General features: G+C 47.9%; 2 protein-coding genes across 7 annotated transcripts in view; one reads left to right on the forward strand and one right to left on the reverse strand.

The window, feature by feature from the left end:
• The window catches only part of CFAP100 (cilia and flagella associated protein 100), a 56,776-nt gene extending 51,608 nt beyond the window's left edge, over window positions 1–5,168 (forward strand). For 3 of the 5 annotated variants that reach the window (XM_072720129.1, XM_072720131.1, XM_072720132.1), the window contains 2 exons: window positions 568–911; window positions 1,884–2,107. In XM_072720129.1, the coding sequence (XP_072576230.1) occupies window positions 568–898 (331 nt within the window). In that variant the 3' untranslated portion in view covers window positions 899–911; window positions 1,884–2,107. Of the gene's footprint in view, window positions 1–567; window positions 912–1,883 lie in introns of all 5 variants that reach the window. The other 2 variants (XM_025991609.2, XM_072720130.1) reach the window with 2 other exon arrangements.
• ZXDC (ZXD family zinc finger C) overlaps window positions 2,379–19,908 on the reverse strand; it is a 45,700-nt gene continuing 28,170 nt past the window's right edge. For both annotated transcript variants that reach the window (XM_025991642.2, XM_072720128.1), the window contains 3 exons: window positions 8,014–8,183; window positions 5,981–6,082; window positions 2,379–3,985 (listed from right to left, as the gene is read on the reverse strand). In XM_025991642.2, the coding sequence (XP_025847427.2) occupies window positions 3,899–3,985; window positions 5,981–6,082; window positions 8,014–8,183 (359 nt within the window). In that variant the 3' untranslated portion in view covers window positions 2,379–3,898. The remainder of the gene's footprint in view (window positions 3,986–5,980; window positions 6,083–8,013; window positions 8,184–19,908) is intronic.

The following is a 19,908-nucleotide window of genomic DNA, read 5'->3' on the forward strand; positions in this document are numbered from 1 at the left end:
ACCAGGGGAGACAGCACCCTGGTGCTCCATGCTGAGAAAAAGCCAGGGGTCCTCCAGAGAGGGCACCAAACTTAGCCCCAGTGAGGGAAGCTCCTGTTCTGAAGTGGGAGATGATGGGGATCCAGGGAGCCCAGGAGCCAAAGTGAGGGTGTGGACAGCATGGCCTCACCCCAAGGTCAAGGGACAGCAATGGCCATTTTCCCTGCTGGATTGGAGAGGGACAGATTGGCATCGCCAGAGCCCAGGGGAGCAAAGCTGCAGATGAAAGCCAAAGCTGAGAAAGCCCAGTTTAGTGGCAGTGTCAGCCGGACACAGGCAGCATGGGGCCATCCTCCAAGGGGAGGCCCAGGGAGCTCCTCACAGACCCATTGGCTCCTCTGACTGGGGGGGGTGCCCGTGAGGGGGTGCCCTCAACCACGCTCACCCACTCCTGCAGGGCCCTAACACATGTGCAAAGGGCCACTCGTCTCTCTCACAAGCACAGGGGCTCTTCCTCGGTGTCCCTCGTCTTGTACCCTGGTGGGAGCAGGCACTGGGCAAAGGTCTGATGACCAGATGCACACACAGGCAGACCAGTGACCAGGGAACGTGGGCCTCCAGGGCATATGAGCTGATGCTCCGGAGCCAGGAACCCGAAGAAACAGGAGCAGAAGCCAACCTCGCCTGGCAGGGAAGAGGGGGAAGTGGGGGCACTTTTCTCCAGAGGCAGGGCCATGGCCTGACTGTGGGCTGCACACAAGGAGCCAGGAAGGGGGTCTGGGAGCCTCCCCAGGTGCCTCCAGTCCTCAATCCATCTCGTGCTGTCATGGACACCCAGACTCCGGGAAGAGAAGGTCATGATGCAGAAGCAGCTGCAGGAGGAGCGGATGCAGCGGGCCCGGGCCCGGGCCCAGGCTGAGATCAAGAGGAAGGTGGGCAGGGTGGCCCCAGGGAGTCGCTGCTGGGGAAGGGCCCTGCGACCAGGCACAGTGGGGCTAGGAGGGGCCGGGGGCCTGTGGCCAAGCCTGGCTCACCCCCTCTGCAGGCGCTACTGCTGAGGTGCTGGGAGCAAGGCAGGGCCCCCAGAGTAAGGCCAGGCTAGAGTGGGGTCTCTGGCTTCCCGGCCCCCACCAGCCCCTGTCCCGTAGGGCTGCCCTCCACATCTCGGGCCCCGCCTCCCCTGCACGTCCTCCAGTGGGGCTACCTGCCCTATCCTGGTCAGCCACTGCACTGGCTGGTACCCTCGCGGCCCTGCCCTGGTGCAGCCCTCGGCTCCAGGAGCTGGCAGGAACAGCTCAGCCCCTCAGGGGCCCACCATACCACCAACGCTTAGGCCAGACCCCGCCCCTCCAGCTCATCACCCATACCCAAGGGGTCCCCAACCTGACTGCCCTGCCAGGAACTTCCTTTTGGCCCTGGAAGCAGGAGGCGCACTCCCCAGTGCAGGCCCAAGCCTGGATACAGCCCCCGGCCCCCAGCAGACACAAGGCCGAGGGGCTGCTCTCTGCATACAGCAGCACCCCCCATGCCGTCACGTGGGGACAACACATACTGTGGGGTCTCCCCACAAGTCCCCCAAAGGAAGCGGGTTCCCTCTGTTTAGCCAGATACTTCCCCGTGTGCTTCCTGGTGTGCCCCCGCAACACTCACCCATCTCGGGGCAGCAGCCCAGGAACAGGCTCTGGAAACACTGGGGGTACTCAGGCCTGAGTAGTTTGAGGGCAGCTCCAGCCCTGAGCCTGCGGGCAGACTGCAGAGGCCAGGACGTCCCGGGCCCCACCGCCTGGGCCCACCAGCCTCCAGGCACGCTCAGGACACCAGCACCTGACCTAGGTGGCGCCTGCTGGGGGTCGTGGGGCCTGGAGCCGTGGGGCACCTGCTCACGGAGTCTGCTTGCCCTGCAGAGAGGCAGGAGACTGGTGTGTCGCTCCCGGCCCCCTGCTCTCAAAGCAAAGGAGGAGCCCGAGCACGTGCTGATGGACCAGGACAAGGAGGAACAGCTGCTCTTCTTCACCTAGCCACCAGCTGGCCCGCAGCAGCTGTCCCTGTGTCCACATGCCCCCCACCTGGCCTCCCTCAGTACGCTTCCTCATGCGTGTGAAATAAACTCCCCCTCGTGGTAGCCTGATGCCCTGTTTAAGGAGGCAGGTTGGTTCCAACACCCGCACCCAGCCCTCTGATCCCTGGAGCCCAAGCCCCAGCTTGGGAGGAGGAGCTCAGCCTGGCCCGCACGTCTGAGACACACGGGCCAAGCCCACGCTGAGGTCTGATGTGCAAAGACCATAAAAGGAGGCAGCAAGCTGGGTGGACGAGAGGGTTACACTATCGACAGAAGACAAAACACCATGTCAACACTATACACACACATTCCAGTGAAGTAAGCCAAGCGACACCACTAGTACGTGACTATACAAAAACTTTTATTCGTTTGTACTAGAAGTTGGGCCCTTGGCCACCAAGGAACCCAGAGCCCAGAAAACTGCCAGTCAGTACCAATCACTCCATAGGGGGAGATGTCCCGGGGGAAGGTCTAGCAACATACTCCGAAGCGAGTGTTCCCATGGCCTGGCCCCACTCCCACCAGGACAATGGTGGCCACCAGCCCCTAAGGCCACCCTGGCAGGCAGGCTGGCTCTCATGCAGGGAGAGGGCTGCTGGGCGACTGGGAGGCTGAGGGGCCAGGCAGACACAAAACCTTAGTCTGTGACTTGGCACAGGGCTCTGCAGGTAAAGACTGTTTATAAATGGGGCCCGAGTTCCTGTGGGTAGAAAAGCACCCAAACAGCACCTCAGAGCAGGATACAGGGAGGACTCACACCTGAGTGCTGGGGTCATTGTCAAAGGCTGACAACTCCAGACACGAAGAAACACAAAACAGGCAGAGTCTGGACAATTCCACGTCCAAGAACCAAACAGCTTCTCAAAAGACATGTGCCTTGATAGGCACAAGGCGGAAAACAGCACTTCTGAGTGACCCGCGGCCAGTCCTGCTAGCAAACAAATAAATATGTGCAAGGTTATCAGATCATCTCCTTTGCAAGACAGATTGTACTCTGGAAACAACGGGGATGCAGTCTATGCACACGTGCAACGTGACAAGCACACAGGCCACTGTCACCATCCTACACGTCAGCAGTAATCAGGCCACGACTTTAGAAACTGGACAAATTACTAAACATGAACACCCAAAAACAGAATTTAGAAGAATTTAGTGTTAACGCTACCATCCATCCCCAAATTATAAGGTCTAAGTCTGGTCTGTGCGGAGGCCTTGCTAACAGGGCCTCAGTGCACCCCACATCACCCCACACGCCAGCTGTCCGTGGGCTCTGTCGACATGGGGATTCCAAGGTGGCTTCACGGTGACAACATGCCCGCTTCTGCCCTAGAGGGAGACAGAATCAGCCCAACTGCAAACACCACCCAGGGGGCTGGGAAACAGCTCTCAGAAAGGGAAAACTGTTTCCAGATCCCCCTCAGGCCAAACGCTAAAACACAGAAGCTGAAAGATACCACTGGCTTTTACTACAAATACGTGGTACTTGACTAGGGACTCTGTACTCTACCCCAATCCCGCGTAAGTCTGTTTGTCTAACGCAGCAGGTGCTCCATGGTGCAGATGGAATGGGACAGGAAATGTCCCTGCATGGCCGAGTATGGGAAAGCCATGTGCTCTGCCCTGAAGGCAGTCCCTTGACTCAACGAAGCACTTTGCTCGTATAAGGCAATTTCAACAAATACAGCCCCCAAATGGTTCCTGATAAAATATAAGAAAAACATTTTTGAGAAACGTGCCCATAGGTTTCTGAGGAGCTCGGCTAGCCTTCTGAGCAGAAACCCTATGGGGACTGCACGACCACGTAATGGAGTCTCGTGGGACATAGACCAGAGGTGTCACCCCCGGGGCAGAGGGTTGCCGTCACTGCAGGTCTCGCAGATTGATGGTGCTCCCTGCACACTGCATATCCTCGGGCCTGGCAGCCCCTCCAGCTGCAGGAAGCACCTCCTGAAAAACCAAGCAGAGTAGTGAGGGGCAGAGCAGGGGCTGGGGCGGCGCACAGCCACCTGCAGAAGGTGGCCCGGCAACCCCACACAACCAGCAGCATAACCCGCAAAGCCAGCCAGTAAGGCACCCCTTACTTTATCAAAAAGAACTTGCTTTCCCCTCATTTTAGCACATATTTCTTGAAGAAAGAAGTTTTAGTGTAAACAGGCACTAAAGAAGACAAAGTGAACTTAATACTACTATGTTGCAGGTGTTCTGGGCAACGTGACTGTCCCAGGTTACTTTATGACCCTTTATGGCACCTCTCCCAACTCCTAGCTGCCCGTGGGCAGCAATAGCGGCTGCACCACCACCCACCTACCCACCCCCTCCTCCTGCTACAACTCTCCCACTGCATTAGATCCAAGGCAAGGGTGAATATCTTTCGGCCAATTATTAGTACACTACCAGATTTAAGAACGATCTCATGAGTGGGAATACCACACAGAATGGAGTCAACACCTGTGAGGTCTTCTGAATACACATTCCCCAACTGCATTTGAAGGGACCCCACTCCAGCTGTCTGGGAGCCCCACCAGCCCCCTCTGTGCACCAGCACTTTACTCAATATCTGTTTTAGACGTTAAGGAAAATGCTGAATAACTGCTGGGGATTTACCCCAAACATACAGATGCAGTGAAACGCCGGGACACCTGCACCTGATGTTTCTAGCAGCAATGTCCACAATAGCCAAACTGTGGAAGGAGCCTCGGTGTCCATCGAAAGATGAATGGATGAAGAAGATGTGGTCTATGTATACAATGGAATATTCCTCAGCCATTAGAAACGACAAATACCCACCATTTGTTTCGACATGGAGGGACCTGGAGGGCATTATGCTGAGTGAAGTAAGTCAATCGGAGAAGGACAAACATCATATGGTCTCATTCATTTGGGAAATATAAAAATAGTGAAAGGGAACAAAAGGGAAAGGAGAAAAAATGAATGGGAAATATCAGAAAGGGAGACAGAACATGAGAGACTCCTAACTCTGGGAAACGAACAAGGGGTGGTAGAAAGGGAGGTGGGTGGGGGTGACTGGGTGACGGGCACTGAGGGGGGCACTTGATGGGCTGAGCACTAGGTGTTATGCTATATGTTGGCAAATTGAACACCAATAAAAAATAAATTAAAAAAAAAAAAAGGAAAATGCTGAATAGCCCAATTTGAATACAAGAAAAAATTACCACATGTATGGATTTTAGAAATAAGTAATCTAAGGCTGAATTATTAGAAATTTGATAAGCTACTTATTTTATTTTATTTTATTTTATTTTATTTTACTTATTTTATTTTATTTTATTGCCAAATCTAAATTACCCACTGCCACCTACACGTGGTTCATCCACTTACTTAAGCAAACCTTCCTGGGTCTGTTTTCCCATAGGTTAAACCGTGGCTGGTCTGGGAGCACCTGGCTGGCCAGTCGGTTAAGCATCCAACTCTTGGTTTGGGCTCAGGTCTACTGTCAGGGTCATGAGACTGAGCCCCATGTCAGGCTCCAAACTCAGAACAGCCTTCTTGGGTTTCTCTGCCTTTTCCTCTGCCCTATCCCCTCAAATAAATAAATAAATCTTAAAAAAAAAAAAAACAAAAAAACCCAAAACTGGACAGCCTTTCTCCTAGGAGAAACTTGACTAGAATTTCTAAATATGAACTATTTAAATAATATATTAAACTTCACCTTATTTACAAGTAGGGGCTACAATGGTGAGCAAACCTGAGCCTCAGTTTTATTGAGGCTTTATTCTCAGTCTTTATTCTCAGTCTTTCATTTCTTGGTCACTTACCTACGTCTTCTAGAAAGCAGCAAGACATCCTGGCAACCAACCCAGTGAGTTTCCACTAGAGCCCTACCTCAGTGACAAGTCTCAGAAAGCCAGACGCTTCATGACAATCTTACTAACAAACCCAAAGAGTTGTTAACAAACCCAAAGAGTTGTAAGGCGTCCAAACCTGGAGGACGTAGATGGGCAAATCGACAGCATACAGGGGGTGGAAGGCAGAAGGCTGTGGGCTGAGGACCAACGGTGAGGCTGCTTCACTGGAGGGGTCATCCTAGGGAGGCAATGGCATGTCTCATTTACCAAGCACAGCACCATTCCTCACCTTGGCCTGAGGATTCCCATTGCTCAGATACATATCCACCAGATCCCAGGAGAGGCCACAGCAGGCGCCAGCTGAGGCCTGAGGACCCAATAACTGAAATCGGGGGCTGGGGGCTGCTTGCCCCTCCTCCTGGTGCTCAGTCTCTTACCTGTTTCCAGCCTGCGGCCCATCCCTCCTGCCATGTGGCTACTCCGCACTCCCAGGCCTTTCCCTGGAACTCCCTGATGCTCAGAACCTCCCGCCAGCCAAGGCCCTGATTTCCCTCCTGTAGGCTGTTCCTGAACACTGGCAGAGGTTCCCACTGCCCTCCCTGCACGCCCCCCGGCTCACCAGCAGCTGCCCCACGCTGCAAGAGAAGGCCCATCTCTGCCCCGATCCACAGCCAAGTTGGTGTCCCAAGAGGGGAGGCTCCTAGGCCCCTAATCAGGCAAGCAGGAAAAGGTACACCATCTAACATTTCAGTGTTCACGTGCAGGCCCAGCCCATGGTGGCCCACCGCCCAGCCACTCGAGGTGGTGCCACTGTCACCATCAGCATCGCCCAACCTTCTCCCAGCCTCACGAACCTCCTGTGCTGAGCATGACCACTCGTACTTCACAGACAATAAAACTGAGGCTCAGAGAACTTAGGTAACTTGCCCCAGACAATACTGGCTGGAAAGGGAAAGGTAGAGAATTAAAAGTGAGATTTCTCTGCCTCAAGGCTCACATCTTCAACTGGGGGTCTCAAACAGCACTTCTCCCTTTCCAATGAGTGCCTTTGCTGCAATGGCACCAGCTTCCTTGAAGTCGCAGACTCAGAGCCTCCAGTCTTGCCTTCCCCAGGTCTCACCTGCCAGCCGTGACCATGTTCAGAAGGGCTCTGCTGGTTCTCCCCCCGCCCCACAGCCCCCATCTGGGGAGAGCCCTGACCTGTCTACTGCTCTAATGCCGTGGCCCCAGAGCAGGCAAGAAGAGACCTGTTTTCCTGCTCACCCTGAGCCTAAGCTTCCTAGGTCCCACTGCCACCACGTTAGCTTCTTGTTTTCTGTAAGAGCAAGGCTGTTCCCTGGCCCCGTCTCCCAAGCCCTCCCTGCCCCTCTTAGACTCTTCACAAGTGGCACAGTCCTATCTCCTCGACAAGCCTCTCCCAGAACTAGAGACCCCATGGATCCGGCCTTCTCCCCATTCGGAGCCAGCTCAGCCCTCAAAAGTCTCGGATACCTCTGTGCCTCCCCTAGCTGCCCCAGGGTGCAGAGAACACAGGCACTGCTCAGGGAAGAGGTGGCACGTGATCAGGGCAGGGCTCTTCTCTCCCCTAAACAGCCTCAATTTATTGTTCCTCTTCCAGTTCCTCCAAAATGAGACTGGAAACCAAGGTGTACCCATTGTGTCTAGTGGGTGTTCAGGGAGTGAGTGGCTGTCAGCTGCAGGTGCCCGTGGTGCCCCCGGCACAGTCCAAGAGGTGGCTGGCCTGCCTGTGAGGGGCTCATTTTGTAGGGAAGACAGGCGGGGAGCGGGGGAAAGCCGGTATCTTGAACACATAAAGGCTCTATCCTCAGCTGCACTGCGAGCCCTCCCCAGACACCGGCAGCTATGAGGAGGCCCGAGCCGGAGCAGGGCTGCACCTCCACTTCAGCCCCAGCGGGGAGGTGTGGCACAGACTTCACGGGCCGCAGACACGGGAGGTGTGGGGACAGTCAGGCGTCAGTCCTGGTGACCATCCTCACCCAGGACTAGGGATGCTTTGAAGCAGGGTGGGGGCAGCTCCTGAGAGGGAGGAGCTCCAGAGGAGTAGAAACTCAGGAAACCGACCCGAAGACAGGCTCCCCCCAGTCCCACCCGGCCAGCAGCTTGGCAGCTTCCCTGAGACTGGCAGCCCTTGGGCTCACTGGCTCTTACCTGCAGCAACTGGACCTGAATGCACTGCACACCGGCTGCTGGAGCTGGTCCTGGCACACCTCCACTGGGCACCACTAGGTTCCCGTACAACCAACCAGTTGGGTTTGTGTGGCAGTGAGCAGGACTGGCCATGCCACCTTTCATTTTCCTCTGAGTGGGCCCTGAGGCTCCTACAATGAAACAAACCAACACATGCAGTGTGGGTGGCTGCTCAAGCCCTGCCCTAGCCGAGGTCACACTCTGGGGGCACAGCCTCCCCGTCATCACTGTGCACAGCCCTGCATACTCCAAACCAGTCCACAGAGTCATGGTGAAAAACACCAAGATTTTGATTAGTAAACGTGGCAAACTCACACCCATGTCTTCTGGACACTCGGCAATCAGACCCGCGGTGTTCATTCCACGGGGGCAGAGGCCCCTCCTTACCCTGCAACCCCAAGAACAAGAGCTCCCCCAGACCATGGCGTGCAACTACCACACAGAGCCGCAGAGCTGCAGCAGGGAAAGAGGGAAGACAGCTGGCTAGCACAGCCACCCTCAGGCCCTCAGCAGGTGCTCAATAAGCTGCCAAATCCTTCAGGCGTTTTCTGTTTCTTTTTTTTTTTTGACTGTTAATCTTTTAATATTATATGCCTTAATAGTGGAATAAATTATTGTGGTCAGTACATGTATGAAAATCATGAATACCATAGTTTAATTTGCTGGACCTTTTTGTTTTAAATTCCCCCATCTTTTCCTTCAGAGTGATTCTTGGGCATCAATCAAGAGTCATCACTTCATTGACTGAATAAGAACATGCTTTTCAAAATAATTAAGTACAAAGAAGAAAGGAACAATCCGAGCACCCAGAAACTGACAGCGCATGGTTTGTGAGCAGCAGGAAAGCCCACACCAGTGGCCACTGACGCCACAGTCTGACCTGGGACAGCAGCCTAAGCTCTGGCCTCCTTGTGAAATGGGAACAAGACTCCTTACCTCAAAGTTCTGGGAGGATTAAGGAAATATGTGATACAAGTTCAGAATAGTGCCTGGGTCCTAGTAAGTGCCACGGAATTTCAGGTGCGGTGACGGCTATGTGCAGGCAGCCCAGGACAGGCGAACACGAATGACTTCATACAGTTTTACAGTGACCCTCACACAGGCTAACAATAATAAAAGCATTTAGTTTTTTTGGATTTAATAAAATGAAAAGGAACAGGTGAAACTGAAGAATGTTCTGAACTTCCAGAAAACACATCTTCGTGAAAATTTCTCACGATTTTTCATAACATTAACAGGGAAAAGAGGAAAAACATGAGAGGCTATGTTCTTTGTGTAGGTCTCTGTACTCCAAGTTTCCATTTTATTATTCTTTATTTATTTATTTATTTTTTCATGTTTCCATTTTAAACAGGAACGGTCGACTCTGGCACACAGGATGCACCGGCTCCATTACGGCAAGTTCTCCTGTAGTCTCAGTGCCAGCACTGGCCTACAGGTCCAAGCTCTGCAGCTGCGCCATGTGCTACGGGGGTGCCCCACGCTGATGCCCGCCTGCTCCTGCCCATTGCCCCAGCAGAGTTTCCCACAAGCTCGGGACTGCTCCCACCCAGGGCTGTCTGCGGCCTCCACACCCACGGGACAACCTGGCTGCCAGGAAACTCTGGGATCACTCTCCCTAAGCCTTGCACTTGACAGACACAGCTCTTGGTGGGGGGCCTGTTATTTCCTTCCTGGATGCTGAGGGATTCTTCACCTTGGTGGCAAGTCTCGGTTTTCAGGGAGCATGTGTGGCGCCCCCTTCACTGCAGGGAAACACAGACCCAGCACAGCTGAGCACCTGCTTCCCCTTCCATCCGTCAGCGCCTGGGCCTCAGGGAATCCAGTCCCCTTGTGAGCACAGCTCTGGCCTCCTCCGTGCTCCTAACTGCCCTGTGGGCGGCCCAACCGCAGACCAGCACTGGCACCTGGGTGAGCCAGCAAGGTGCAGTGCTGGGGCCCGGGATCCGCTTGCTCTTCTCTAACAGCGAGAAACTCTACATCACTTCCTATTCTCCCTGAACCGCGTGCTACTCCTCTCAACTCCCGGAATGTGCCGTTAGGCTCAGGTCCTGCACCACCCGAACGCGCATCACATGCACACACGCACATAGAGTTCGTTTGAAGACTTACTTATACTTTCTAGAGCTAAAATCTTCATCTGAAAAACCCAGTTACCACTGCAATTATTAGTGATGCAAACACAACCAAAATAACAAAACCTATTAGAAACTTTGATAATGATGAAATATCAAAAGCAACATTGTACTATAAAAGCACTGAGAACTGTGACTTTTTCCAGGAGGCTCAGGCGGCTGCATCTAAGTACTTCTCAACTTCTGCCAATTAAGAAACATTTTAAATAAAATACTCCTGTGCTTTAGATGTAATTTCATCACAATGACAGCACTCCGGTGCAGCTCGCCGGGATCTGTGCACGCAGAGCTGGCAGCAGCAGTCTGGACCATCAGGACACTGCTCCTGCCTCACAAAAGGTCCGATTTCACTTTTCAGTTCAAATAAACACCAAAGCATGGTTTAAGGGGTATTATGAAAACCACTGTGAAATCGCTTAAGGAAAGCATCAAGTAATGTAGCTCTTTTAAAATTTAAACTCAATTAATTAACATACAATGTATTATTGGTCAGAGGTCAGTGGTTCATCAGTCTCATACAACACCCAGTGCTCATCCCATCACCCAGTTACCCCATCCCCTACCCACTTCCCATCCAGTAGCCCTCAGTTTGTTTCCTATGATTAAGAGTCTCTTACAGTTTGTCTCCCTCTGATTTTGTCTTGATCTTCCCCTATGATCCTGTTTAGTTTCTTAAATTTCACATATGAGATCATAAGTTTCTCTGATTGACGTTATTTCGCTTAGCATAATATCCTCTAGTTCCATCCATGTTGTTGCAAATGGTAAGATTTCATTTTATTTGATGGGCTGAGTAGTATTCCAGTGTATGTGTGTGTGTGTGTATCCTCTATCCATTCATCTGTTCAGGGACATTCTGGCTCTTTCCATAGTTTGTCTACACTGGACATTGCTGGTATAAACACTGGGATGCAGGTATCCCATCATTACACTACATTTGTATCCTTTGCATAAATACCTAGTAGTAGTGTAATTGCTGGGTCACACAATAGCTCTATTTTCAACTTTTTAAGGTCCAGAGTGGCTGCACCAGTTCACATTCCCACCAACAGTTAAGAGGGTTCCCTTTTCTCCGCATCCTCTCCAACATTTGTGGTTTCCTGCCTTGTTAATTTTCCGCATTCTCACTGGTGTAAGGTGGTATCTCACTGTGGTTTTGATTTGTATTTCCCTGATGCCAAGTAATGTGGAGCACTATGTGCCTGTAGGCCATTTTTACGTTCGTTAGAGATATCCATTCATGTCTTCTGCCCATTTCTTGATTGGATGATTTGTTCACTGAGTGTTGACTTTGAGAAGTTCTTTAGATTTTGGATACTAGCCCTTTATCTGATACGTCATTTGCAAATATCTTGTCCCATTCTGTAGGTTGTCTTTTCATTGTGTCAACTGTTTCCTTTGCTGTACATAAGTTTTTTATCCTGATGGAGTCCCAATAGTTCATTTTTGCTTTCATTTCCCTTGCCTTTGGAGACATGTCTAGTAAGAACTTGCTGTGGCCAAGGTCACAAAGGATGTTTCCTATATTTTCCTCTAAGATTTTGATGGATTCCTTTCTCACATTTAGGTCTTTCATCCATTTTGAGTCTATTTTTGTGCACGGTGTGAAGAAATGGTCCAGTTTTCCCAATACTATTTGTTGAAGAGACTGTCCTTTTTTTCCCCCATTGGATAGTCTTCCCTGCTTCATTGAAGATGAACTGACCTTAGAGTTGAGGGCCCATTTCTGGGTTCTCTGTTCTATTCCATTGATCTATGTGTGCTTGTGCCAGTACCATATTGTCTCAAGGATCACAGCTTTGTAATACAGCTTGAAGTCAGGCATTATGATGCCCCCGGCTCTGGTTTTCTTTTTCAACATTTCTTTGGCTATTCGGGGGTCTTTTCTAATTCTATACAAATTTTAGGATTATTTTTCCAGCTCTGTGAAATAAGTTGATGGTATTTTGATAGGGATTGTACTGAATATATAGATTGCTCTAGGTAGTGTAGACATTTTAACAATGTTTGTTCTTCCAATCCATGGGCATGGGACATTTTTCCATTTCTTCATGTTTTCCTCAATTTCTTTCTTGAGTGTTCTATAGTTTTCTGAGTATAGATCCTCTGCCTCTTTGGTTAAGTTTACTCTTAGGTATCTTATGGTCTGGGTACAACTGTAAATGGGATTGACTCCTTAATCCTTTCTTCAGTCTCATTGTTAGTGTATAGAAATGCCACTGATTTCTGTGCACTGACTTTATATCCTGCCATGTTGCTGAATTCCTGTATGTGTTCTAGCAATTTGGGGTTGGAGTCTTGGGTTTTCCATATAGAGTATCATGTCATCTGCAAAAAGTGAGAGTTTGACTTCTTTGCCAATTTGGATGCCTTTTCATTTGTTGTCTGATTGCTGAGGCTAGGACTTCCAGTACTATGTTGAACAGAGGTGACAGTGGACATGCCTGCCATGTTCCTGACCTTAGGGGAAAAGTTCTTAGTTTTTCCCCACTGAGAATGTTACTTCCTGGGGGCTTTTCAAAGATTGCTTTTATGATATTGAGGAATGTTCCCTGTATCCCTACACTGGAGAGTTCTAATCAAGAAAGGATGCTGTATTTTGTCAAATGCTTCTCCTGCATCTCTTGAGAGGATCATATGGTTCTTGTCCTTTCTTTAATGTGGTGTAACCACACTGATTTGCAGATGCTGAACCACTCTTGCTTCCCAGGAATAAATCCCACTTGGTTGTGATGAATAATCCTTTTAATGACTGTTGGATCCTATTTTGGTGAGAATTTTGGCATCTATGTTCATCAGGGATATAGGTCTGTAATTCTCCTTTTTGGTGGGGTCTTTTCTGGTTTAGGGATCAAGGTAATGCTGGCCTCCTAGAAAAAGTCTAGAAGTTTTACTTCTATTTCTGTTTTTGGGAACACCTTCAGAAGAATATATATTAATTCTTCTTTAAATGTTTGGTAGAAAAAAATAAAAAATAAAAAAAATAAATGTTTGGTAGAATTCCTCTGGGAAGCCATTTGGTCCTAGACTCTTCTTGTTTCTTGGGAAATTTTTGATGACTGCTTCAATTTTCTTCTTGGTTATGGGTCTATTCAGGTTTTCTATTTCTTCCTGCTTCAATTTTGGCAGTTTATACATCTCTAGGAATGCCTCCATTACTTCCAGATTGCTAATCTGCTGGCATATAGTTGCTCATATGTTCTTAAAATTGTATTTCTTCGGTGTTGGTTGTGATCACTCCTCTTTCATCATGATTATATTTATTTGGGTCCTTTCTCTTTTCTTTTTGATAAGTCTGGCCATGAGTTTATCAATTTAATTCTTTCAAAGAACCAGCTCTTAGTTTCGTTGCTGTGTTCTACTGTTCTTTCGGTTTCTACTTCATTGATTTCTGCTCTAATGTTTATTATTTCTCTTCTCCTGCTAGGCTTAGGCTTTATTTGCTGTTCTTTCTCCAGCTCTTTCAGGTATAAGGGTAGGTTGCATATTTGCGACCTTTCTTGTTTCTTGGGAAAAGCTTGTATTGCTACATACTTCCCTCCTGAGCACCTCTGCTGCATTCCAAAGGTTTCGAACAGTTGTGTTTTCATTTTCATTTGTTTCCATGAATTTTATTCTTCTTTAATTTCCTGGGTTGACCCATTCATTCTTTAGTACGATGCTTTTTAGTCCCCATGTATTTGAGTTCTTTCCAAATTTCCTCTTGTGATTGAATTCCAGTTTCAAAGCAGTTTCAAAGTCTGAAAATATGCAAGGAATGAGCCAATCTTTTGGTACCAGTTGAGACCTGATTTGTGACCCTATATGTAATCTATTCTGGAGAATGTTCAATGTGCACTCGAGAAGAATATGTATTCTGCTGTTTTAGGATGGAATGTTCTGAATAGATCTGTTAAGTCCATCTGGCCCAGTGTGTCATTCAAAGCTCTTGATTCTTTGTTGATCTTCTGCTTAGATGATTGTCCATTGCAGTGAATGGGGTATTAAAGTCCTCTACTATTACTGTATTATTATTGATGTGTTTCTTTACTTTTGTTATTAATTGGCTTATATAATTGGCTGCTCCCATGTAAGGGGCATAAATATTTAAATTGTTAGATCTTCTTGTTGGATAGACCCTTTAATGATGATATAGTGACCCTCCTTATCTCTTATTACACTCTTTGGTTTAAAAATCTAATTCATCTGATGTAAAGACTGCTACCTCAGCTTTCTTTTCATTTCCATTAGTAGGATAAATGGCTTTCTACCCCCTCGCTTTATTATTTTTTAAATATTTTATTTATTTGAAAGAGAGAGCAAGCACAGAAGCAGGGGGAGCAGTAGGCAGAGGGAGAGAAAGAAGCAGGCTCCCCACTGAGCAAAGAGCCCAATGCGGGGCTCGAGCCCAGGACCCTGGGATCATGACCAGACCTGAAGACAGATGCTTAACACACTGAGCCACCCAAGTGCTCCCACCCCCTCACTTTAAATCTAGAGGTATCTTTGGGTCTAAAGTCTCTTACAGACAGCATTTACATACTGGGTCTTTTTTAAATCCAATCTGATACCCTGTGTTTTTTTCACTGGGGCATTTAGCCCATTTATATTCAGAGTAACTATTGAAAGATATGAATTTAGTGCCATCATATTACCTATAAGGTCACTGTTTCTGTATATCGTCTCTGTTCCTTTCTGGTCTATATTATTTTTGGGCTTTCTCTTCACTTAAAGGATCCCTTTCTATATTTCTTGTAGGGCTGGTTTGGCAATCACAAATACCTTTTGTTTCTGTTTGTCCTGGAAGCTTTTTTCTCTCTCCTTCTATTCTGAATGAGAGCCTTGCTGGATAAAGTATTCTTGGCTGCATGTTCTTCTAATTTAGGACCTCGAATAATACCCTGCCAGTCCTGTCTGCCCTGCCAGGTCTCTGTGGAGAGATCTGCTGCCAATCTAATGTTTCTATCCTTGTAGGCTATGGACCTCTTGTCCAGAGCTGCTTTCAGGATTTTCTCCTTGTCTCTGAGATTTGTAAGTTTCACTATTATATGTCAGGTATAACATAAAAAGAGGTTTTTTATTGACTTTGAGGGGGGTTTTCTGTGCCTCCTGGACTTGGATGCCTGTTTCCTTCCCCAGATTAGGGAAGTTCTCCACTATAATTTGCTCCAATATACCTTCTGCTCCCTCTCTTTCCTCTTCTTCTGGGATTCCAATTATTCTAATATTGTTTTGCTTTATGGTATCAATTATCTCTCAGATTCTCCTCCTGTGATTCCAGTAGTTACCTCTCTTTTTCTCAGCTTCTTTGTTCTCTATCATTTTGTCTTCTATACCACTAATTCTCTATTCTACCTCATTTATCCTAGCAGTTAGGGCTTCCATTTTTTATTGCATCTCATTAAATAACCTTTTTTATTTTGACTTGTTATAGTTCTTTTATTTCTCCAAAAAGGGATCTAGTGTCTTCTATGTTTTTTTCAAGCCCAGCTAGTATCTTTATGATTGTTACTCTGAACTCCAGTTCCGACATCTTAAGTCCATATTGATTAGGTCTCTGGTAGTCAGTAACGGCCTCTTGTTTTTTCTTTCTTTCTGATAGTCAGAGAGAGAGAGGAGAGAGAGAGAGAGAGAGAGAGAGAGAGAGAGAGAGAGAGGGGCAGAGACACAGGCAGAGGAAGAAGCAGGCTCCATGCACCAGAACCCAATGTGGGATTTGATCCCGGGTCTCCAGGATAACGCCCTGGGCCAAAGGCAGGGGCCAAACCACTGCGCCACCCAGGGATCCCTCCTGTTCTCTTTTTTGAGGCGAGTTTTTCCATCTTGTCATTCTTGGCAGAAAGTAGTCACTTGTCTATTTGTAGAGTTGCAGCTATTCTTTTCTTAGATCTCTGGCTGAGTTCGCCAAGTGTTCAGAATGATTTAACAGCCATCTAGCAGAATTCCTGGGGCCAGACAAAACTAAGGCCTCCTACTCCACCATCTTGGACTCCACTTTTTTTTTTTTTTAAGATTTTATTTATTCATAGAGACAGAGAGAGAGAGAGGCAGAGACACAGGCAGAGGGAGAAGCAGGCATCATACAGAGAGCCTGACGTGGGACTCGATCCAGGGTCTCCAGGATCACGCCCTGGGCTGCAGGAGGCGCTAAACCGCTGCGCCACCAGGGCTGCCCGGATTCCACTTTTTAAGCTACTTTTAAAAGCAAGCAATACTTAAATATGTATATCCACTATTTATTATCTAGCTTTATATGATAAAAACAAGATCATGTTGAGCCATTTCTCATATATCTTGTAATGATTCAATGAAAGCTGTGTAGATCATATTCTATATGTTACCTATGAAGCAAGAAGTATGATCAAAGCCTTGTGTCCCTTCACCAGATGTGTACTACCATGTATGCTATGCAAACAATGGGAAATTTAAGTAAAAATCATGTGGTCAAAATTGGAAATGGATGCCATTTAATTTTGCCAGACATCAGCATTACAAGTTTCCATAAAAATCAGTATACAGGGATCCCTGGGTGGCTCAGCGGTTTGGCGCCTGCCTTTGGCCCAGGGCGCGATCCTGGAGACCCGGGATCGAATCCCACGTCGGGCTCCGGGTGCATGGAGCCTGCTTCTCCCTCTGCCTGTGTCTCTGCCTCTCTCTCTCTCTCTGTGACTATCATAAATTAAAAAAAAAAAAAAAAAAAAATCAGTATACACTGCTGGAAAAACTAGTCAGTAATCAAAATTTGGTTGTATTTTTATTAAAACGATGCAAGAGGCATTAATTTTATAACAGGAAATAAGATGGACTAAAACTAGAATACCTGGGATCCCTGGGTGGCGCAGTGGTTTGGCGCTTGCCTTTGGCCCAGGGCGCGATCCTGGAGACCCGGGATCGAATCCCACATCAGGCTCCCAGTGCATGGAGCCTGCTTCTCCCTCTGCCTATGTCTCTGCCTCTCTCTCTCTCTCTCTCTGTGACTATCATAAATAAATAAAAATTAAAAAAAAAAAAATTTAAAACTAGAATACCTGGTGACACATTATAAGCTAAACTGGTTTTAACAGCTGTATTAGCATACACCATCACATTCTCATTTCAATCTGTTCCTTCAATCCAGTACCTGACAATCTGGTAGTCCTACCAACACCACAGTGGCACTGAGAAGAATCACTGCCTCTAACTGGAAGTGCTCTAGCACCTTCTCTGGTTAATGACTTGTTCTAGGGATGAAATGTCAATAGCCAAAAAAACTGCTCAGGTTTATATACATGAACACTGCTGCACACTGCTGCTTTTGTGGGATTCTCCTTAAAAGCAGTTCCTGCTAGGACAAGAGCAGAAGGGTGAGAAAGGTGAGAGCTCACACACCCAGGGCCCCCTTTATACTGTATATCAGTTCAGAACATCTCAACATACCCTCCTAAAACCTGTACATGAGGAAGGCCAACCTGGCCACAGTGGCCCGAGGCAGTCTTGATGCCTGTATGAGTGAATCCATACAAGATGCCTCCCTGAAGCCAGCACTCTGAAGTGTCCTGGATCTGGGGCTCTGGAAGACTGTTCCTATACACACCCTGGAGTGCTTCACCACAGGGAGCTTGGTGGTGGGGTAGGACTCAAAGGCGAACAGGAGAGCCTGCAGAAGTCCTGGACCCAAATGCAGTCTCAAAGATTACTAATGGAAGATGACAATGTGAAAGCAGATCCCCTTCAAACTAACCATGCTCCCCTCCCTTTCAAAGTCTTCTCATCCACCCCAGGTCCTAGAAGACAGGCTGAACACTTCCCATAGGCACCCTGAGAAAGCTGCAAGGGAAGAAGGCAGGATTAGGAGAGGGGAACCTAGGCTGGCACGCTGAACGCCCCACACCCGGCCTCTTGACTCCCTGCTCAGAAGAAAAAATGCCTTCACCAGCTGGATCCATGGGAGCAGGGTGCTGGGTTACATGACTCCAGACAATCTACTCTGCCATCTGGTAGTGTGCTGTCAACATGTAAATCAGCTGAAACCTACACCCTTCCTGAGTCAGGATGCTGGAGGCTTAAAGCCAACAAATAGTCTCTACATAGAACCCCACAATGGCCATGCAGCCATCCTCACAAGTAAAAGATGCCATGGCATTAAATGTAATGTGACTAACTTAACTCATAAACTGATGTCAAGAAACAAAAAATTCCTCATAGTGGAAATCTAGAAAACTTTAGGGGGCAAGTCATCTTCATAATGAACTGAATTTTGCTTCAATAATCTCAACATTTATCTGAAACACTGGATTGTGCAGATAACCTGAAAGAGCAGACAGAAGAGAAAGATAAAGCTAGTCAGCAAGTTGACATCTAGGTAGAAAGACCTAAAAGACAACCCTATTTGGGGATGAAATAGTCAAGTGAGCAAGAGTATACCGATGCATAGTCCTGAGTCCCCACGGACTCATCCGTGACCCACACCGCAGCATGATCCCCCCAGAGAGTCACTATCAGAATAGGTGAGGCCTGCAGCATACAGCCTGGCTCTGGCAAAGCACTCTGCCCACACACCTCCTGACAATGCCCCTATACTGACAGCTACACAACCCAGTGCCAACTCAAGCTCGTGGCATCCTCAACCTGGGAGGGATCTGCACTGAAGATTGTCAGCTCTCCATCCTGCATACCACTGGCTCCGATGTCTTGCTTCCCCCCACCAGGGGAGGGGTGTGTGTGGAGGGATAGGACTTTGGTCTCGTGCAAGCTTTCTCTGCTGGGGATCCTCACTGAACCACAGAACACAGTGAAGTATGTAAGTACCTATTCCCCAATTCTCCTGAGGATGGGAGGCTGGACCCATTACATATCCTGGATGGTGCTGGGACTTAAAGCTGTTACAGTTCTGGATGTGTTCAGTCCTACACGGCTATTAAAGGATATACCACAAAACAGATTTATTCACAAGAAAAAATATTCATGTTCAACAGCAAAGAACAGATAAAAGTATACATGTATCATTGAAATAAGTAACAAGCATGGTTTATACACTAAACGTTTAACATCAAAAGGCTGAAGTGGTTGGTGGTGGGACTGCAGGGGAAAGTGCCTAAGAAATCCACCATTCTTCGTCCCAAAGACTGAACCAACATTACCGAACCGGTGAAGGAATGTGAATCTTAAGCTTATGCCAGCCTGCATGCCCAAGCTCCGGCCGCCCCACCTGTCTCCGTCACAGCACCGGCCGAGTCTCAGCAGCAACACTCCTCCACAGGCCTGGGTCCCCAGCACAGTGGTCTCCCTGCCCCATTATTACTCTTTTTCGAATCTTGCATGGAGATTTTAACTAAGTTATTCTTCCAGATGAACTTAAAACTGGCAAGTGTTTTTTTTTTTTTTTCTTTTAGAAAGTTCCTTTGGGATTTTTAAGGAATTGAATAAAAGATGTAAACTTAACAGAATTGAATGTTCCATCCCAAGTACATAGTAAGCTATAAACAGGACCTTATCCAGGCTCAGGCATATGCGTCACTGGGAATCCTAGATATTTTATTACTTTTATTGCCATTATGAGTGAGATTTATTTTTCATTATTGTTTTTCTGATTACTCTAATAGAAAAGCTCTTCATGGGATATATCTTAACGTGTTTTGTGCAATTAGTTATCTTTATTTGTAATTATTAGAGTCTATTCCCTTGGGTCTTCTAAGCCTAATAATCATCAATAGGTAGTCACATCTTCCTATTTATCTATTTTTTTCTAAAGCTTCCATAAAAA

This window comes from Vulpes vulpes, chromosome 9 (genome assembly GCF_048418805.1).
Source record: "Vulpes vulpes isolate BD-2025 chromosome 9, VulVul3, whole genome shotgun sequence".
NCBI classification, from domain to species: Eukaryota; Metazoa; Chordata; class Mammalia; order Carnivora; family Canidae; genus Vulpes; species Vulpes vulpes.